This window comes from Hypanus sabinus, chromosome 16 (assembly GCF_030144855.1).
Source record: "Hypanus sabinus isolate sHypSab1 chromosome 16, sHypSab1.hap1, whole genome shotgun sequence".
In the NCBI taxonomy this organism is placed as follows: Eukaryota; Metazoa; Chordata; class Chondrichthyes; order Myliobatiformes; family Dasyatidae; genus Hypanus; species Hypanus sabinus.
In genome coordinates, this window is record NC_082721.1 from 12054779 (window position 1) to 12073992 (window position 19214).

The 19214-nt window shown below is 42.2% G+C and overlaps 1 protein-coding gene across 1 annotated transcript in view; it reads left to right on the forward strand.

Annotated features, from left to right (window-relative positions):
• The first annotated feature begins 15917 nt into the window (after positions 1 to 15917).
• The window catches only part of atp5f1d (ATP synthase F1 subunit delta), a 28407-nt gene continuing 25110 nt past the window's right edge, over positions 15918 to 19214 (forward strand). Inside the window, exon 1 of the mRNA XM_059991143.1 lies at positions 15918 to 16157. Coding sequence (XP_059847126.1) covers positions 15954 to 16157 — 204 coding nt within the window. The 5' untranslated portion in view covers positions 15918 to 15953. The remainder of the gene's footprint in view (positions 16158 to 19214) is intronic.

The following is a 19214-nucleotide window of genomic DNA, read 5'->3' on the forward strand; positions in this document are numbered from 1 at the left end:
GAGTGTTACAGGAATGGCAGCAGTGCTACTGCAAATGCAATAGATCAGTACAGAAAGCATTGACTATATTGTACAGAATGAAAAAGCATTGGGTGGTTTATTCTTGTACATAAAGTTTTAAAAATATCATGAATTTGTTTGGTTAGCTGATTTGAGTGGATAAAAATGAAGTGAAATATACAGTACTTGGAGCATATTGAAACAGCATTGAATCTAGGAACCTTAGAAAGCAAAGGGATAATATCTTTCCGAAACAACTTGACTGAGTTCTATCGTGATCCCTTTTGAATACTATATAGTTACTGAAATAGACGATATATGCATATCTATCACCTTGCACTCATTGCTGGTAATCAACAGAGACGTACCTCTGGGATGCATGCTCAGCCCACTGCTCTACAGTCATAACTGTGTAGCTGGGCACACAGTGGTGCTTATGCTGAGCTACACAGTTTTGAGTGTAGAAAAGGCGATGAGGAGTCATATGGGAGTGAGGTAGATCGGCTGGTTGAGGTGTTTTGGAACAACAAACTCACTCTCAATGTCAGCAAGGAATTGATTGTGGACTTCAGGAAGGGAAAGTCAGGGGAACACACTCCCGTCCTCATTTTGGGGTCAGGATCAGCAGCTTTAAGCTTCTGAGCATCATCTCAGAGGATCTATCCTGGGCCCAACACACTAATTCAATTATGAAAGTGGCATGCCAGCGGCTCTACTTAATAAGGAGCTTGAGGAGATTTGGTATGTTAGTAATGACTCTTACAGACAAACGCACTCACCTCAGTAAGACCAAAGATCTGACTGTGGACTTCAAAAAGGGGAAGACGAGGGAACACGAACCAATCCTCATAGAGGGATCAGAAGTGGAAAGAGTGAGCAATTTCAAGTTCCTGGGTGTCAATATCTCTGAGGATCTGACATAGTCCCAGGATATTGATGCAGCTAGAAAGAAGGCAAGGCAAGAGCATTACATCTTAGAGGATCTATCCTGGGCCCAGCACATTGTTTCAATTGTGGAGAACGCATGCAGTGGCTCTACTTCATTAGGAGTTTGAGGAGATCTGGTTTGTCACCCAAAGCACTCGAAAACTTTGACAGAAATACTGTGGTGAACATTCTGACAGGCTGCATCACCGCCTGGTATGGGAAGATTGTGTGTTGGGGGGGGGGGTGCGGAGTGGACTACTACACAGGATCGAAAGAACTACAGAAAGTTGTAAAGTTAGCTAGCTCCATCGTGGGTACTGGCCTCCATATAATCCAAAACATCTTCAAGGAACCAAGGAACAATGCCTCAGAAAGGCAGCGTCCATCATTAAGGACCCCTGCCACCCAGTACGTGCTCTCTTCTAATTGTTACTGTCAGGCAGGAGGTACAGGAGCTTGAAGGCACACACTCAACATTTGGGGAACAGCTCGTTCTCCTCTGCCATCCGATTCCTAAATGGACATTGAATCCATGAACACTACCTCACATCTTAAAAATTATTTCTGTCTTTGCACTATTTTAAATTTAATATGCATATATATATATATACTTACTGTAATTGATTTATTTTTATATACTTATCATGTATTGCAGTGTACAGCTGCTGCTAAGTTAACAGGTTTCATGTATGCCGGTGATATTAAACCTGACTCTGATTATGATTCTGACAAGTGTACTGTGGAAAGGAAATGGAGAACATGCTGGTTGCATCACAGCCTTGTACGGAGGCTCCAATTCATAGCGCCACAGGCTTTGCCAGCTCCATCACGGGTAGTATGGTAGCATGGCGGTCAGCGCGGCGCTTTACAGTACAGTGACCTGGGGTCAATTCCAACCACTGTCTGGAAGGAGATTTACATTTTTCCTGTGCCTGCCTGGGCTTCCTCCAGGTGCACCAGTATCCTCCCTCAGTCCAGAGCCTTATGAGTTGGTAGGTTAATTGGTCATTGGAAATTGTCTCCTGGTTAGGCTAGGGTTAAATAAGTGGGTTGCTGCATAGCACAGCTTGAAGGGCCGAGTCATCAAATGAAATAAATAAATTCTCAATAAATAAACAAGCAAAGAAAGTGGCATCCATCACTAAGGACCCTCACCATCCAAGACATGTCCCCTTCTCATTACTTCTATCTGGGAGAAAGTACAGGAGCCCGAAGACTCACACTCAATAATTCAGAACCACTTTCTACCTCTCCACCTTAAGGTTTCCAGTCAGTCTACGCACCCATGAACATTACTTCAAGATTTGTTTATTTTGCAGTATTTATTTATTTTTGTTCCTTATGGTAGCTTTGTAACCTATATCCTTTGCACGGTACCGATGCTGGAAAGCAACAAATTTCCTATAAATTAAGCCAGTGATCATTAATCAGATTCCATTCTGTTCTATTCTACGTGGCCGTACGGTTGGCTAAACTTCCAGACCTCTGCCACCAGGAAGTGCTAGGCCTCAGTGCATTTGATGTTGATTTGGGATTTCTCTGGCTTTCCCTCATGGAGAGATGAGAGCAATTGAGTCATACCAATCGGCATGAGGCAGAAGCATGAGCTAACTTCTTCCTGTTTTATTTTGTCCATCCAGCACTGCATTGAGTCTTTCCCTCTGATCCAAATAGGTAAAGGGAATGGGAGGAAGTGGAAGGAATTACTTGAAATTATTTCAATCTTGATGTACCTGGGTCCTCCCTACCCTTCAATATCTGAAGTTCATCACGCAGATTCAGCTTCATAAAAACAGAGTTGCTTAAAAAAGTTCACACAAAAAAAATCTGACTGATTTTGGCTATTTGGACAGGAAACCAAAGAGTACAATAAACATTATGTAATAGAAGTAAACAAGAACTGGAAGACACATTGTAATTTGGTTTCGATCACAAACCAGAGAAAATCTGCAGATGCTAGAAATCCAAGCAACACACACAAAATGCTGGAGGAACTCAGCAGGCCAGGCAGCAGCTATGAGAAAGAGTAAATAGTCGACATTTCGGGCCAAAACATCGACTGTATTCTTTTCAATAGATGTTGCCTGGCCTGCTGATTTCCTCCAGCACTTGGTTGCTTGTAATTTGGTTTTCCAGTTGGCCATGGGGCCATGTATACTGAGTCATTCAAAAGATTCCAATCCAACTTATGTTGTCTGTGAATTGCAAAGACATCAGCCAATGGTAGACAGTAAACTCTCAGATGAGTCAACTCCAGGGAGCAGAAGATGCTTTGATATTGATGTTGGTTGAAGAAGACAGGCTGAAACTTAAGGAACCCAATGCTCTTGAATCAAACAACAACACACACAAAGTGCTGGTAGAACACAGCAGGCTAGGCAGCATCTATAGGGAGAAGCGCTGTCGACGTTTCGGGCCAAGACCCTTCGTCAGGAGCTTCTCCCTATAGATGCTACCTAGCCTGCTGTGTTCTACCAGCATTTTGTGTATGTTGTTTGAATTTCCAGCATCTGCAGATTTCCTCGTGTTTGCTCTTGAATCAAGATGCCCTCAAGTTGTTTATGTCCACCTGAGAGTTTTTACCACATTAAACAATGAAACATGATTTGCTGAGAATGTCGTATGTTCATTGGGGTTCTACATCTAAGTATATAATGGCATTTAAACAAACCATTCTTCTTCAAAGTGCTAACTAATCTAAGCCACTTGGTATTAAGTGCTTTAACTGCTAGCCTGCCAAAGGGATGACTATCTGAAAGATTGGTTGGGAGCAGATAAATTGTTGAGTCATTCACAGGAAGTTCTCAAGTCAGTGTCCAAGGTTCAAACCCCAGGTGTCTCATTAATGACCTCTCCTGCTTTGTAAAGTCTGCTGTTCACATTCATATTTGGATTTGGATTCAGAATTGGCTTTGGATTTGTATTTAGATTCAGATTTAGATACATATTCAGATTAATTTATTTATCAGATGTACCTCAAAACATCCAATGAAATTTGTTATTTGGGTAACAATCAACACAACCTAATGATGTGCTAGGGGACAGCCCACAAGAGTCACTGCATGTTCTGGCACCACACCCACAGTGCTCAGCAGAACAACACAAAACACAACAAACAACAAAACAAGCTCCGTTCATTCCTCCCTCTCACCCACCCACACACATGAACATATACAATTATGGATGTTTACACAATATATATGGATGTTTATATATCGGGGCAAAACTGCGCAAGCTCATGGATGTCAGTGAGTTAGAATAGCAAGAAGAGTTTAAAAAGAAGACAGCTTTATAGAGCAGGCAACAAAGTAGAGGTAGACAGAGGGCTTTGGCTCAATGGAGCTTACGTGATAGTGGGTTGAGACGAGGATAGTTTCTTGTGAAGAATAACAGGAAGTATGTCTGTGAGGCCGGTGTTCTGGGTGCCAGGTGTGACAAGCTGCAGCTCCTTAGGGACCACGTTAGGGAACTGGAGATGCAGCCCGATGACCTGCGTCTGGTCAGGGAGAGCGAGGAGGTGATGGAGAGGAGCTATAGGCGAGTAATCACACTGGGCACTCGGGAGACAGATCAGTGGGTAACAGTCAGGAGAGGGAAGGACAAGAGTCAGATACTAGACAGTACCCCTGTGGCTGTCCCCCTTGACAATAAGTACTCCTGTCTGAGTACTTTTGGGGGAACAGCCTACCTGGGGGAAGCGGCAGTGGTCATGTCTCTGGCACAGAGTCTGGCCCTGTGGCTCAGAAGGGTAGGGAAGGGAAAAGGAAGGCAGCAGTGATAGGGGATTCTATAGTTAAGGGATCAGACAGGCAATTCTGTGGACACAGGAAAGAAACACGGATGGTAGTTTGCCTCCCAGGTACCAGGGTCTGGGATGTTTCTGATCACGTCCACGAAATCTTGAAGTGGGAAGGAGAACAGCCAGAGGTTGTGGTACAAACTGATACCAATGACATAGGTAGGAAAAGGGAAGAGGTCCTGAAAACGGACTACAGGGAGTTAGGAAGGAAGTCGAGAAGCAGGACCACAAAGGTAGTAATCTTGGGATTACTACCTGTGCCACATGACAGAGAGTATAGAAATAGAATGAGGTGGAGGATAAATGTGTGGCTGAGGGGTTGGAATGGGAGAAGGGATTCAGGTTTCTGGATCATTGGGACCTCTTTTGGGGCAGGCATGACCTGTACAAAACAGAAAGGTTGCACTTGAATCTGAGGGGAACCAATATCCTGGCAGGGAGGTTTGCTAAGGCTATTGGGGAGAGTTTAAACCAGAATTGCTGGGGGTTGGGAATGGAACTGAAGAGGTGGAGGAAGGGGCGGTAGGCTCTCAAATAGAGGAAGCTTGGAACAGTGTGAGTGGGAGGATAGGCAGGCAGTAGAGAAGGGATGTGCTCAGGCCGATGGTTTGAGATGTGTCTATTTTAATGCAAGAAGTATTATGAAAAAAGTGGATGAGCTTAGAGCATGGATCAGTACATGGAGCTACGATGTTGTGGCCATTACAGAGATGCTGGAGGAACTCGGCAAGTCCGGAAACATTTATGGAGGGGAATAAACAGTCCGTGTTTTGATGCCCTTCGTCAGGACTGGAAAGGAAGGGGGAAGAAGCCAGAATAGGGAGTACAAGCTGGCAGCTGATAACCACCTTGTTTTCATTTTGTAGTTTTTATTTTTGTGATTTATAGATTTTAATGTCTTTGCTTTGCTGATACAGAACAACAAGCTTCAGGTCAAATGTCGGTGAAAGTACATTTGATCGTGAGTCAGGTTCTGATCTTCATGCAAACACTGTACCTTCACACTTTCAAAATGTGACCTCCTGCTTACCTCTTCTAAGGTGCTCCAGTAGGTTTTATTTATACATGCAGTGATGGGTGTCTGGAACACATTGCCAGGGCTAGTGGTCCAGGCTGGTAAGAACGTAAGAACATAAGAAATAGGAGCAGGAGTAGGCCATCTGGCTCATTGAGACTGATCCTCCATTCAATAAGATCATGGCTGATCTGACCATGGACTCATCTCCACCTACCTGCCAATTCCCCATTCCCCTACTATGCAGAAATCTATCCAACCTTGTTGTAAGTGTATTTACTGTGGTAGCCTCCTCTGCTTTGTTGGGCAGAGAATTCCACAGATTCATCACTCTCTGGGAAAATCAGTTTCTCCTCATCTCCATCTACTCCCCCTGAATCTTGAGGCTATGTCCCCTGGTACTAGTCTCACCTACCAGTGGAAACAACTTTCCTGCCTCTATCTTATCTATCCCTTTCATAATTTTATATGTTTCTGTAAGATCTCCTCTCATTCTTCTGAACTCCAATACAATACAATAGGAAAAGTTAAAAGACTCCAAAGTTGGCACATGGATGAAGGAAAATGGAGTGTTATGGGTTGTGTAGGAGGGAAGGGTTAGACTGAGTATGGAGTCTGTTTATATACAGTACTGTGCAAAAGTCATAGGCACAGATATATATAGCTAGGGTGCCTAAGACTTGTGCACAGTTTGTAAATCTGGCAGGACCAGAGGATGTTGGAAATAGCGAGGGTGCAGTGTCGCGGGAGGGGTGTGGGACAGGTGGCAGAGAAGGAGTGTGAGGGATGGGAAGTGGCGCGGGTACAGACACACTCAACCCTCAGACACCAGGCAAGGCCATTTGATTCCAAACTCCTGATGAAAGGTTTCAGCCCGAAACGTCGTCACTACCTCCTCCCATAGATGCTGTCTGGCCTGCTGAGTTCTGGCAGCACTTTGTATTTTTATCTGATTCCAAACAATTGGTTTTTTAATAATTACAGAATGTCTCTCTGTTGCTTCCCGCTCCCTCCCCCTTTCCCTCTTCCCAAGCATGATCCTCCTCTCCCTGCCCCTTTCCCATTCTCAGTCTACAATAGACTCGGCTCTGAATTACATTTACTGTCACTCACATACTGTACGTCATGAAATTTGTTTTATTTTGTGGCAGCAGTACAGTGCAATACATAAAATTACTACAGTGCTGTGCAACAGTAGTAGGCACATTCTAATCAAATATGTGCAATCAATGATAGTCTTATGACACTCAAAGTTCAAAGTAAATTTATTATCAAAGTACATATATGTCACCAAATAGTACCTTGAGATTCATTACACTCACATCCCATAAATAAGAAAACAGAACAAAATTATAATGTTTTGTACCTTGAAGACAGCTTGGATTCTATTTTTAAAATATCTTACTGGAAGAAAATTTCAAAACCCTCTATATGTTAAACATTAAATTCAGTTCAGAATCAAAATCAGCTTTACTATCACCTGTATAGAAATTAAGATTATCAGATCAACCAGTTACTCTGCCATACCGATGGATAACTCAAAGGAAGTCTGCCATCTAATAAGTGAGCTCAGCAGGTCTTGCAAAATTCTGCAGGTGAACATCAAGTGGTTACAAATATATTCCGTAATTAATGTAAATTTATTTTAAATAATAAATTTATTTACATTTAGCTTCTGTTTTAAAATTGCTTAGTTTCCCAAATATCCATTAAATAGTTATTGAGTTGATGAAATTACTTCTTTACAGAGCTTGCAACAGTTGTTGCCGTGGGATATAATAGTCGTAGCAAACAATTCATGATTAAATCTAATAATGGTTTTTCGGCATGAATGTAAATAAATCTTATATTTGCAACATTTTCTTTCTTGAAGTTAAATATGACCTTTGTAAAGATTTTATTATCTGCCAGGCTGTTGTTTATCTGAAAACATGGGTGAAGATGATAACTTGTTTGTAGACAGAATGTTGAACCATGCCTAGGCAGATTCTGTTGCTTTCGTTTAATAATGATTATTGATTGCGAGCAGTGATGCACAGGACAGACCCTTTGACCCACAATGTTGTGCCAACCTTTTAACCTACTCCAAGATCAATCTAATCTTGCTTACATCCTTATGCCTAAGTCCCTTAAATCTCCCTGATGCAGGGGTTCCCAACCTCTTTTATCCCACTGTTTAGAGGTTCGAAGGTTCATAGAAGAGAATGTATACAGTATACAACCTGACAACACATATAAAATGCTGGTGGAACGCAGCAGGCCCGGCAGCATCTATAGGAAGAAGTACAGTCGGTGTTTCGGGCTGAGACCCTCCGTCAGGACTAACTGAAACTGAAAGTTACTCCTTTGTTCTTGTGACATTGAGGGAGAGGTTGTTTTCTTGACACCACTGTGTCAGAGTGATGACTTCTTCCCTGCAGGCCACCTCGTTATTGTTTGAGATAAGGCCAATCAGTGTAGTGTTGTTGGCAAATTTAATGAGCAGATTGGGACTGTGGGTGCGATATAGTCATGGGTGTACAGGGAGTAAAGGAGAAGACTCAGTATGCAGCCCTGAGGGGCTCCTGTATTGAGAGTCAGAGGGTTGGAGTTGAGGAAGCCCACTCTTACAACCTGCTGGCAATCTGACAAGAAGTCCAGGATCCAGGATCTTGAATACAAAAGATTTTGCAGATGCTGGAAATTTAGAGTAACACCTACAAAATGCTAAGGGAACTCAGCAGGTCAGGCAGCATCTAAGGAAAAGAATAAACAGTTAATGCTTCCCTTCATCAGGACTGGAATCTGCTTTGCCATTCAATGAGATCCTGGGTGATCTGACACTCTGATCCTCAATGATACTTTTCCTCTCATGGATGCTGTCCCATCTGCTGAGTTCCTCCAGCAGATTGTTGCTTCAGATTCCAACATCTGCAATATTTTATATCTCCTGACTGATCTGATTTTTGTCTGTAATTTTTATTTGGAGAGACAGGACAGAAACAGGCCATTCCAGCCCAAGGGGGCCACATCACCCAATTACACCTACGTGATTAACTAACCAACTAACTTGTACATCTTTGAGGAAACCCACACAGTCACTCAAAGGAACTCTGCCATTTAATAAATAAGTTTGGCAGATCTTGCAAAATTCGATAGGTAAACATATATATTCCATTATGAATGTGTAATTATTTTATTAATAGTCTCATTTACATTTAGCTGCAGTTTAAAAATTTTTGAAAAGAAGATTGTACACTCTTAAATGTTTGAGAAGTACAAACTCCTTACAGACGGTGGTGGAATTGAACTCAGGTCGCTGGCGCTGTAATAGTGTTATGCTACTGTGCCACCTTTTCTTAACAGTACTTTCCTACCGGATCCCCATAACCGTTGACAAATCCTATCCATCCCTCCTAACTCCACCCCACCCCACCCCAATTCCTCCATCGTCACCACCACTTTAGCCTTAAAATCCCAGTCCCTATTCCTCCTTGTGGTAAGGTATTCCAAACATTCCTGCATTCTGAGAAGAGAGATTCCCTCCACTTTCAGTAGGGAATAATTTATTCTGAAACCACAGTGAGGGCTCTGTCAGACAGAGTTGACCATGGATATTGCATCCTACCTGTGAAAGCTGGGCTGTATGATATGGAAAGCAAGCTGTTGCCTACATAGCAAGCTCTGTAGCTATGTTGTTAACACCCATTAGAACCTAATATGCTACAAAGAGATCATGTCCCATTCTTTCAAAGTCATTGACTATCGGTCTAACCAGCTCTTACATGTTCTCATAAGATAATCACTTCATCCCAATCGAACCTTCCAGTTCCTCCATGAACTTCTTGCAATGCAAGTATATTCCTCATTTAATAAGGACAGCAAACCTGTACACAAATACTTTAGATGTGGATTCACCAACGCTGTCTACAACTGTAGCAAGACTTCCCACTTATTCTGTTCAATTCCGCATGGTAGCGTAACAGTAATCGCATCGCTTTACAGTGCCAGCAATCATCACCAATCAGGTTCAATTCCTGTCACTGCCTGTAAGGTGTTTGTACATTCACCCTGTGACTGCATGTGTTTCCTCCAGGGGCACCAGTTTCCTCCCACAGTCCAATAAAGACGTTCTGGACATGCACGTTGACACCAGAAGTATGTTGACACTGAGGACAATCCTCACTGATTTGATTTGATGCAAACAAATCATTTCACTGTATGTTTCGATGTTTATATGACAAATAAAACTAATCCTTAAAATATTAATAAAGAAATAAAAAAACCTTTCTATTTGCCTTCTTCATTACCTGCTAAGGTTGCATACCATATTTCTGTGTTTCACGTGGGAGAAGATCCAATTCTCTTGTAGTTTTCTCCCATTGAAATGAAATACTCTTTACTATTCTTTCTTCCTGATTAGCTAATCTCATATTTCCCACTTTATGCAGCAGCTGCCAACTGTTTGCCCAGGTTTGGCAGTTGGAATATGGAGTGAAGATAACTGGTTGATCGTTGTTAGACAAGATATTGAACTTCAGCATGTGCCATTTCCTTTTCAAAAAATAATAACATTCTGACTTGTATTAAGATTTTCTTATTGTCCTGTCATAACCTCTTGAACAATTCCATCAATTTCTCAATGACAGATGTTACGTTTACTGTCCTAAATCCATCAATCCTTTTTGGATTGATGCATTACATTTGTGTTATTCCAATTTGCTAGAACCATTCCAATATCTGTGGATAACCACAACAAATGTATGGAGGTGTAGAAGGACAGGTAAAGATGAGCAGGGTGAGACCAGGGAACTGGGAACTGTCAGAGGAATTGGATGGAATTGGTTTGGGGGAGAAAGGATGGAGTCAAACATTTTTGAGAGGCCTGGAGTGGACCAACATATTCGCTCCATCCAGACAGTTCTGCTTGTGGAAGTTAGACAGGAGGTAAAGGTTGTTTTGTTATTTGGTTGCGCAGTTGCTTAGCAGATAGAATGACTGCCTCGGGGCTCAATTCTGATCTCTGTTGCTGTATGGAGTTTGTACATACTTTTTTAAACTCTAGTTTTGGTCCAGTTCCTTCCTACATCTTATACAGATGTCCATTGTTAGTTTAATTGGTTACGGTAAATTAATCTTGTGTCAGCTAAGTGGTAGATGAATTGTGGGAATCAATGGTCATGTATAAGAGAATAGGTTGGGAGAATAGGATTGGTGAAATCTCTTTGAGAGTTGGCCAGATGCTCTTTTTCTTATATTGCAAAGAGCTTTGCCGTCTAAGAAACAGGACAATGAGTGAGCCAACCTGTCCCTCCAGGTTAATCCGCCATTTAATAAAATTGCAGCTGATTCAGTCTTGGCCTCAAAACTATTGTCTCTCATTTCCTTCATAACCCATGACTCTTAAGAAGTTAATCTCTGGCTTCAATAGATTCAATGATTTACCCTTTACAGTTCTGAGGTGTAGAAAATCTCAAAGGATCTCACTTCACACTTCCCCCCTCCCAGAATAGTTGAAGGAATAAGGGGTTTGCTGAGTGAGATTCTACATATATACTTATTTCTCACTGTAATATATAGTAATTTTAATGCATTGGAAAAAAACAACAGATTTCATGAAATACAATACATTGCAAAGTCTTATTCTCCCATCCGTCTAGCATCCTCTTTGACTTTGTACCATCAGGCAGCAGACTATGAAGCATAAAAACAAGAACGGTCAGGATGAGAAACAGTTTCTCCCCTCAGGTCATCAGGCTTCTGAACTCCCTGCCACATTGTATTCAAAGTGTCACTGGTTAATCTGTTCCATACCTTAAAATATTTAAAATGAATATACTTTAGTTAGTTATTTATGTGTAAATCATTTGTAGATTTTATCCCTACCTTCATAAGTTATTGTGCATTACTGTGCTTTTCATCTTGGTTCGAAGAAACATTGTCTCATTTCTATATACATTATATATGTATGCAGGGTTAGGGTTAGGGTTGTAGTTAAATATCAATAAACTTCACGACTTGATATATAGCTAGGGTGCCAAAGACTTTTGCGCAGTCCTCTATTTGTTAACATGGAGTGGAGAGTGGGTTTGTAAATCTGGCGGAACCAAAGGATGTTGGGAAGGCTGCGGGAGAGGAATAGGAGAGGTGGCAGAGAAGGTGTGCCGGGGTGGGGGTTGGCACAGATGTAGACACACCCAGACTTGAGACACCAGGCAAGCTCATTTGATTTCAAACAATTGGTTTATTTATCATTACAGAATGTCTTGCTGGTACTTCCTTCTCTCTCCCTTCTCTTTTCCCCAACTATGATTCCCCTCTCCCTGTCCCCTTCCCACTCTCAGTCCGCAACAGAGACCCAGATCAGAATCAGGTTTATCATCACTCATGTATGTCATGAGATTTCTTTTGCATTGTGGCAGCAGCACAGTGCAATACCTATATCAGTGCTGATAAATCTGACTCTAATTGTGATTCTGACTGAACAAGTTGGTCACTTGCCATTTCAATGTGTCCCACTGCAGTCTGGAAGGCCCTTTCCCTCGCTCCTTGCTGCCTTCAGAGCCTGATAATCCTATTTACCCTAAAGCAATTCATAACTCTGTACGTCATCGAATGGAGGGTTCGAATCTAAATAACAACATAAGCTGAAGTTGAAAGTCAGATAACAGCTAATCTGATGAGAAGTGCCTTGCTGAGCTCCATTATTTATGGAGCTACGTCTGAATTTGAAGTACAGTTTTGCACTGTCTATGTGAATCATGTCCAGCAAGGTTTAATAAATTATTTTACAGCTTACTGTTGAATAACAAGCTTCTTTGGTATCCTTTACAACACCATAAATAAAACCATAAGACATAGGAGCAGAATCTGGCCATTCAGCCCATCGAGTCTGCTTCATTCCATCATGGCTGATTTATTATCCCTCTCAACTCCATTCTCCTGCCTTCTCCCCGTAACCTTTGACACCCTTACTAATCAAGAACCTATCAACCTCCACTTTAAAAATACTCAATGACTTATAAGCAACAGGTATTCTAGTACACAGGGCTCCCAACCTTTTTAATGCCATGAACCAATACCATTAAACAAGAGGTCTATGGACCCTAGGCTGGGAACATCTGTTCTGGTATCTTGTGCCTATTTTTGAACTATGCTCCTTCTGATGTGACAAATATGGGCGGGAGTGAGGGAAGACTGGGAGAAGAAGGTATGGTGTGGGTTCAGGATGGGAGGTTTGTTCTGGTGGGGAAGAGGGAAAATTGATGGAAGGAATGGTCTTAACCTTAGTGACATGGATTTTCTTGAGAGTGGAGCAAATGGGGAAATCTATCTGATTTTAAAAAACAGTTGGGTCTATCCAGGATGATGCTAGAGAGAAAGACTTGAATGTAATGATATACCAACATGCTGAACAGTCAATGGAGAGTATTGGGCATATGATGAGGTTGGTGCCTTGTATATCATCGTTGGGGAAACTGGTGGATAATCATAAAGGTGGGTTAGGAGCATAATATGGGTGAGGAACTGACCTGATATTAGGTGGGTCAACCAGTTGATGAGGACTTTGAGGATATAGGTTGGGAAAATTTGGAGTGAGGTGGTACAGTATTGGGATGGAAAATTAAAGATAGAACACACCTGCTGAAAGATCAGTCCTCCAGTTATTATTTGCCTCAATGCCTCACAGAGTCGGCATGCAGCACAGAGAATCCAAACAAGGACATTATAGTACATCATTTGACCTTTCTATGCATACACTGCAATGTTTGTGTGGTGGTGCGTCACATATCCAGAAATCAGGTACCTGTACTGTAACTACTTTGGTCTTTCGCTCCAAGTGCAAAACTTTGGGAAATCTTCCACTGGAAATTCTTTACAAGTGTATTCCATGTGTCCTTTCTGTATGGGCATACTGCTGTAATGATCACAACTAACAGAATACCTTCAATAAATGGTAATAAAGCAAAGTTCAAAGTGAATTTATTATCAAAGTACATATACATCACCATATACAACCCTGAGATCCATAATATAATCAACGAAAGACCGCACCAACTCGGGCGTTCAATCAGTGTGCAAAAGATAACAAACTATGCAAGTACAAAAGGAAAGAATGAATAATATTAATTGTTCTTTTGCCATCAGGTAGATGTTACAGGAGCATCAAAACTAAAACCACAAGGCTACTAAAGAGCTTCCTCCCCCAGGCAGTCAGACTGCTAAATAGCTGTTCTACCTGACTCTGCTTTGGACACTTTTAACTTGCACTGGACACTTATAACTTGTTTTCAACTGACATGTAACTGTTGTGTTTTACTAGTTATTGTTCTGTTTATTATTTAGTGTTGTGTTTGTTATGTTATGATTGCACTGCTCCTGGGAAACGCTGTCTCATTCTGCCCTGCAGAGCTGATGTACGGTTAGAATGCCAATAAAGTTTTTGAATCTTGAAATAAATAAGCGAAAAGTACATGAGATGAAGAATCCTTGAAAGTGAGTCCATTGGTTGTGGGAATATTTCAATGATGGGACAAGTAGAGTGTAGTTATCCCCGTGGTTCAAGAGCCCAATGATTGAGGGGTGGTAACTGTTCCTGAAGTTGGTGTGAGTCCTGAGATTCCTGAACCTTTTACTTAATGGTAGAAGCAAGAACCTGGGTAGTGGGTAGTGGGGGGGTGGGGTTCCTGGTGATGGACGCTGCTTTCCCGTGACAACATTTCATGTAGATGTGCTCATTGGTGGGGAGAGCGTTACCTGTGGTGGACTGGGTTGTATCTATTACTTCCATTCAAGGGGATTAGTGTTTGTGATGCAGCCAGTCAATATGCTCCCCACGACACATCTACAGAGTTTGTCAAAGTTTTAGATGTCATGCCAAATCTTTGCAAACTCCGAAGGACGTAGTGGCACTGCTATGCTTTCTTCGTAATTGTAAAGTAATTGGAGATACGTGCTGGGCCCAGGAGAGGTCCTCTGAAATGATAAAACCTAGGAATTTAAAGTTGCTGACCCTCTGATGAGAACTGGCTCATGGACCTTTGCTTTCCTCCTCCTGAAGTCAATAATCAGCTCCTCGTTCTTGCTAACATTCAGTAATAGGTTGTTATGACACCACTCAAGACAATTTCCCCTCCTATATGCTGAATTGTCACTACCTTTGACTCTGCTTATGACAATGGTGTCATTAGCAAACCTGAATATGGCATTAGAGCTGTGCTTAACCTCACAGTCTTAAGTGTAAACCGAGTAGAACTTGGATGATCAGTTTTAATAATACCAATTTTGGTATTAATAGGTTTCCAAATAATAAGTTCCTTAAGGTTGTGGGGATAAGTTCCCAGTGCTTATTGAATACTACCAGTGGCGTGCTTCTTATTTGATCCTGCTTTTTACTTCCACGGATGTTGAGTGTTCTCAACATTTTTTGTTGATGTTTCAACATTAACAGGCTTTGGAGAGGGTGCAGAGGTTGCTGTCTGAATTAAAGAGCATTGTTATAACTTGGGTTGTTTACTCCTGAGGGGAGATCTGATCGAGGTTAATAAGATTATGAGAGGCACAGATAGAGTAGACTTGCTGTATCTTTTCCCCAGAGGGAATACTTTCAAGGTAATTTGAAAGGAGATGTGAGCGGCAATGTTTTTTACACTGAGTGTTGGGTGACTGGAATGTGCTGCCTGGGGTGGTAGTGGCAGATACATTAGGGACTTTTAAGAGACGTTTAGATAGATGAGTGTGAGGGAAGTGGAAGGAGACGGGCATTGTGTACGCAAAAGAGACTGGTTTAGTTGGCCAGGTGTTTACTAGTTTAATTGTTGAGCGCATCATTGTGAGTCGAAGAGCCTGTACCGGTGTTCGATACTCCACGGAACAGTAATAAATCTGAATCGCCTATCTGTCTATCTAAACGTCTCTTAAAAGTCCCTAATGTATCTGCCACTACCACCCCTGGCTCTTTAATTCAGACAGCAACTTCTGCACCCTCTCCAAAGCCTATTAATGTTGAAACATCAACAGAAAACGCTGCGAATACTCAGCGTCCGTGGAAGTAAAAGCAGAATCAACCTCGCGGAAACACGTCACCGGGTACCTCGCACTGCAATTCTGGGAGCTGTAGTTCTTCATGGAGGTGACCAGAGACGTCCGTTTTACGCACGCGCGAGGCTGAGGAGCCTTCTGGGAAGTGTAGTTCAATTTGGAGTGCGATTCGCGCCGTCCTTCGTTTTACGCATGCGTGAGGCTGTGGTGCAGTCTGGGTATCAACTTGTCCTTGCTTCTGTGGCCGGTTTCACGGACATGTTCCCCACCAGGATCTGCTCGCTCCTTCGCCCCAGGGCAGTGTCCCGGACCTGGGTCGTGCTTGCCCGGGGTTATGCCGAGCCGGCTTCGGCTTCGGCAAGTAAGATGTCCTTTACATTCGCCTCTCCGACTGAGGTAAGGCTGAAGGCCCCGGCCAAGCCCCGAGAGTGACACCTGGGCCTGGGGCATGAGGGGACGGGAGAATTAGGGGATTGGGGGGAGCAGGGAAGATTAGGGGAATTTGAGGAGCTAGTTCATAACATGTGTTTATTTGCATCCAGTTCTTTGATTTAAGATTGATAATCGATCCTCTATAGCAGAGGCACCCATCCTATCCGACGTGCTTTTAGATTATACAATATAGAAGCAGAATCTGCTTCACTTTTCAATCACGGCCGAATTTCCTAAGCCTATTTTCTCGTTCCTGTAACTCTCACCCCTTTACCAATCAAAAATCCACCACTCTCTGCCTAAAGTGCTGATAGATGTTCTCTATTTAAGTTTCTGTCACCATTTCATCTATCGTTTTGTGTTGCTACATGCATTCAGGTGAAGAACTTTATGTTCCTTTTTACAATTTTCCTTTCTCTGATCTTGCTTCTAGAGAAATGTGATCACCCTTCATTTTGTCGTCCCCTCAGTAACTTCTGTCAGCTATTTGATCCCTGAAGTACTGAAGTAATTAACTTGCTCTTCATTTTTGTCTTTTTGTGATATTGATGCATAGAGTTCCAACTGGTTTGGGACTACAGTAGATAGAGGCTGCTGGTCTCTACAGTAGATAGAGCTGCTTCTGTATTGGTCTCTGGGTTCCTTTGGATTCATCAGCTGTGGGGAGAAGTGGATCCTGCTACATCTTGGGCAACGTTTTGCTCTCTATGTCCCACATCCCTGGCTTGCATATCAGATAGACAAATGGGACACACCGTCGGTAATTGTCCCTGTTCAACGGAAGGCTTTAGCTGTGTTTAGATGTTGCTTTCGAAGCTTGCTGTTATGTATGTATATATGTTTGCATATTTATAACCATCTCTATCAGGAGACTGACATCACTTGTCCTTGGCAATTATAATGGCACAGAATGATGAACCTTCCAAAACCATACATGGATAAGAAGCCAACTGAACCACATAGGCAGCACAGCAATGGAAACTGTGAGCAGTTTCAAACTCCATGTTACACACAACCTCTCATGTTCCCAGATCACATCCTACACAGTCAGGAAAGCTCATCAACACCTCTACTTTGTGAGGAGGCTGAAGAGAGTTGGACCGTGCACATCAAATCTCACGTCATTCTTTAGATATACAGCAGAGAGCATCTTAGTATGATGCATCACAGAACCTGCACTGTGGCACACAGGAAGTCCCTTTATGATGAATAATCCTTGATTCTTTAATGTAAATCATAACAAGGAAAGCTTCCTTACAAGCTGCATCACTGCATGGTACGGAAACTGAACTGCAGAAGACAGGAATGTTCTACACTGCAACACACACAAAATGCTGGTGGATCACAGCAGGCCAGGCAGCATCTATAGGAAGAAGCACTGTTGACATTTTGGGCCAAGACCCTTCGTCAGGACTAACTGATGACTGGATAGTCAAAACCTCCCGGCTATCACCCCCAGCAGCCTACTCACCATCAATGACATATATACGGAAAGATGCTGGAAATGGGTCAGTAACATCATGAAGGATCCCACCCATCTTGCTCATAGACTATTTGTCCCACTCCCATCAGAAAGGATGCAACATAGAATTCTCATTAGGACCACAGACTCAAAAACTGTTAGTTTCCCCAAGCAATAAGGCTGATCAATACCTCCAGCCACTAATCCATCCCTCCACGCCCCCAGCCACCACTACTTCATCATTTCCTGTCAGTCACCTTATGACCAGGCACTCATGTGCCTAGCATCACTTTATGGGAATACAGTCAAACTATGTGTATAAGATATCTTCTGTATTATGTATATTACAAACAATATACATAATTTTGTATTTAATACAAAATGTTTGTAATATACATAAATGATCTGGATGATGGGGTGGTAAATTGGATTAGTAAGTATGCCGATGATACTAAGGTAGGAGGTGTTGTGGATAATGAGGTGGGTTTTTATGCCGGTTAGAAGAATGGGCTGAACGTTGGCAGATGGAGTTTAATGCTGAGAAGTGTGAGGTTCTACATTTTGGCAGGAATAATCCAAATAGAACATACAGTGTAAATGGTAGGGCATTGAGGAATGCAGAGGAACAGAGAGATCTAGGAATAACAGTGCATAGTTCCCTGAAGGTGGAGTCTCATGTAGATAGGGTGGTGAAGAAGGCTTTTGGAACGCTGGCCTTTATAAATCAAAGCATTGAGTACAGAAGTTGGGATGTAATGTTAAAATTGTACAAGGCATTAGTAAGGCCAAATTTGGAATATTGTGTGCTGTTCTGGTCACCGAATTATAGGAAAGATATCAATAAATTAGAGAGAGTGCAGAGACGATTTACTAGGATGTTACCTGGGTTTCAGCACTTAAGTTACAGAGAAAGGTTGAACAAGTTAGGTCTCTATTCATTGGAGCGTAGAAGGTTGAGGGGGGATTTGATCGAGGTATTTAAAATTTTGAGAGGGATAGATAGAGTTGACGTGAATAGGCTGTTTCCATTGAGAGTAGGGGAGATTCAAACGAGAGGACATGATTTGAGATTTAGGGGGCAGAAGTTTAAGGGAAACACGAGGGGGTATTTCTTTACTCAGAGAGTGATAGCTGTGTGGAATGAGCTTCCTGTAGAAGTAGTAGAGGCCAGTTCAATTGTGTCATTTAAGGTAAAATTGGATAGGTATATGGACAGGAAAGGAGTGGAGGGTTATGGGCTGAGTGCGGGTAGGTGGGACTAGGTGAGATTAAGAGTTCGGCACGGACTAGGAGGGCCGAGATGGCCTGTTTCCGTGCTGTGATTGTTATATGGTTATATTTATTGTGTGCTTTTTTTTTGTGCTTCATTGGACCTGGAGTAACAATTATTTTGTTCTCCTTTACACTTGTGTACTTGAAATAACATTAAACAATCTTGAGTATATGCTGGACCGCAGGTCAGAAACTGCACATCTTGTTCAGGTTTAATTGTCATTCAACCATACATGAACACCCATGAATACAGCCAAACTAAACAACCTTACTCTAGAGTCAAGGTG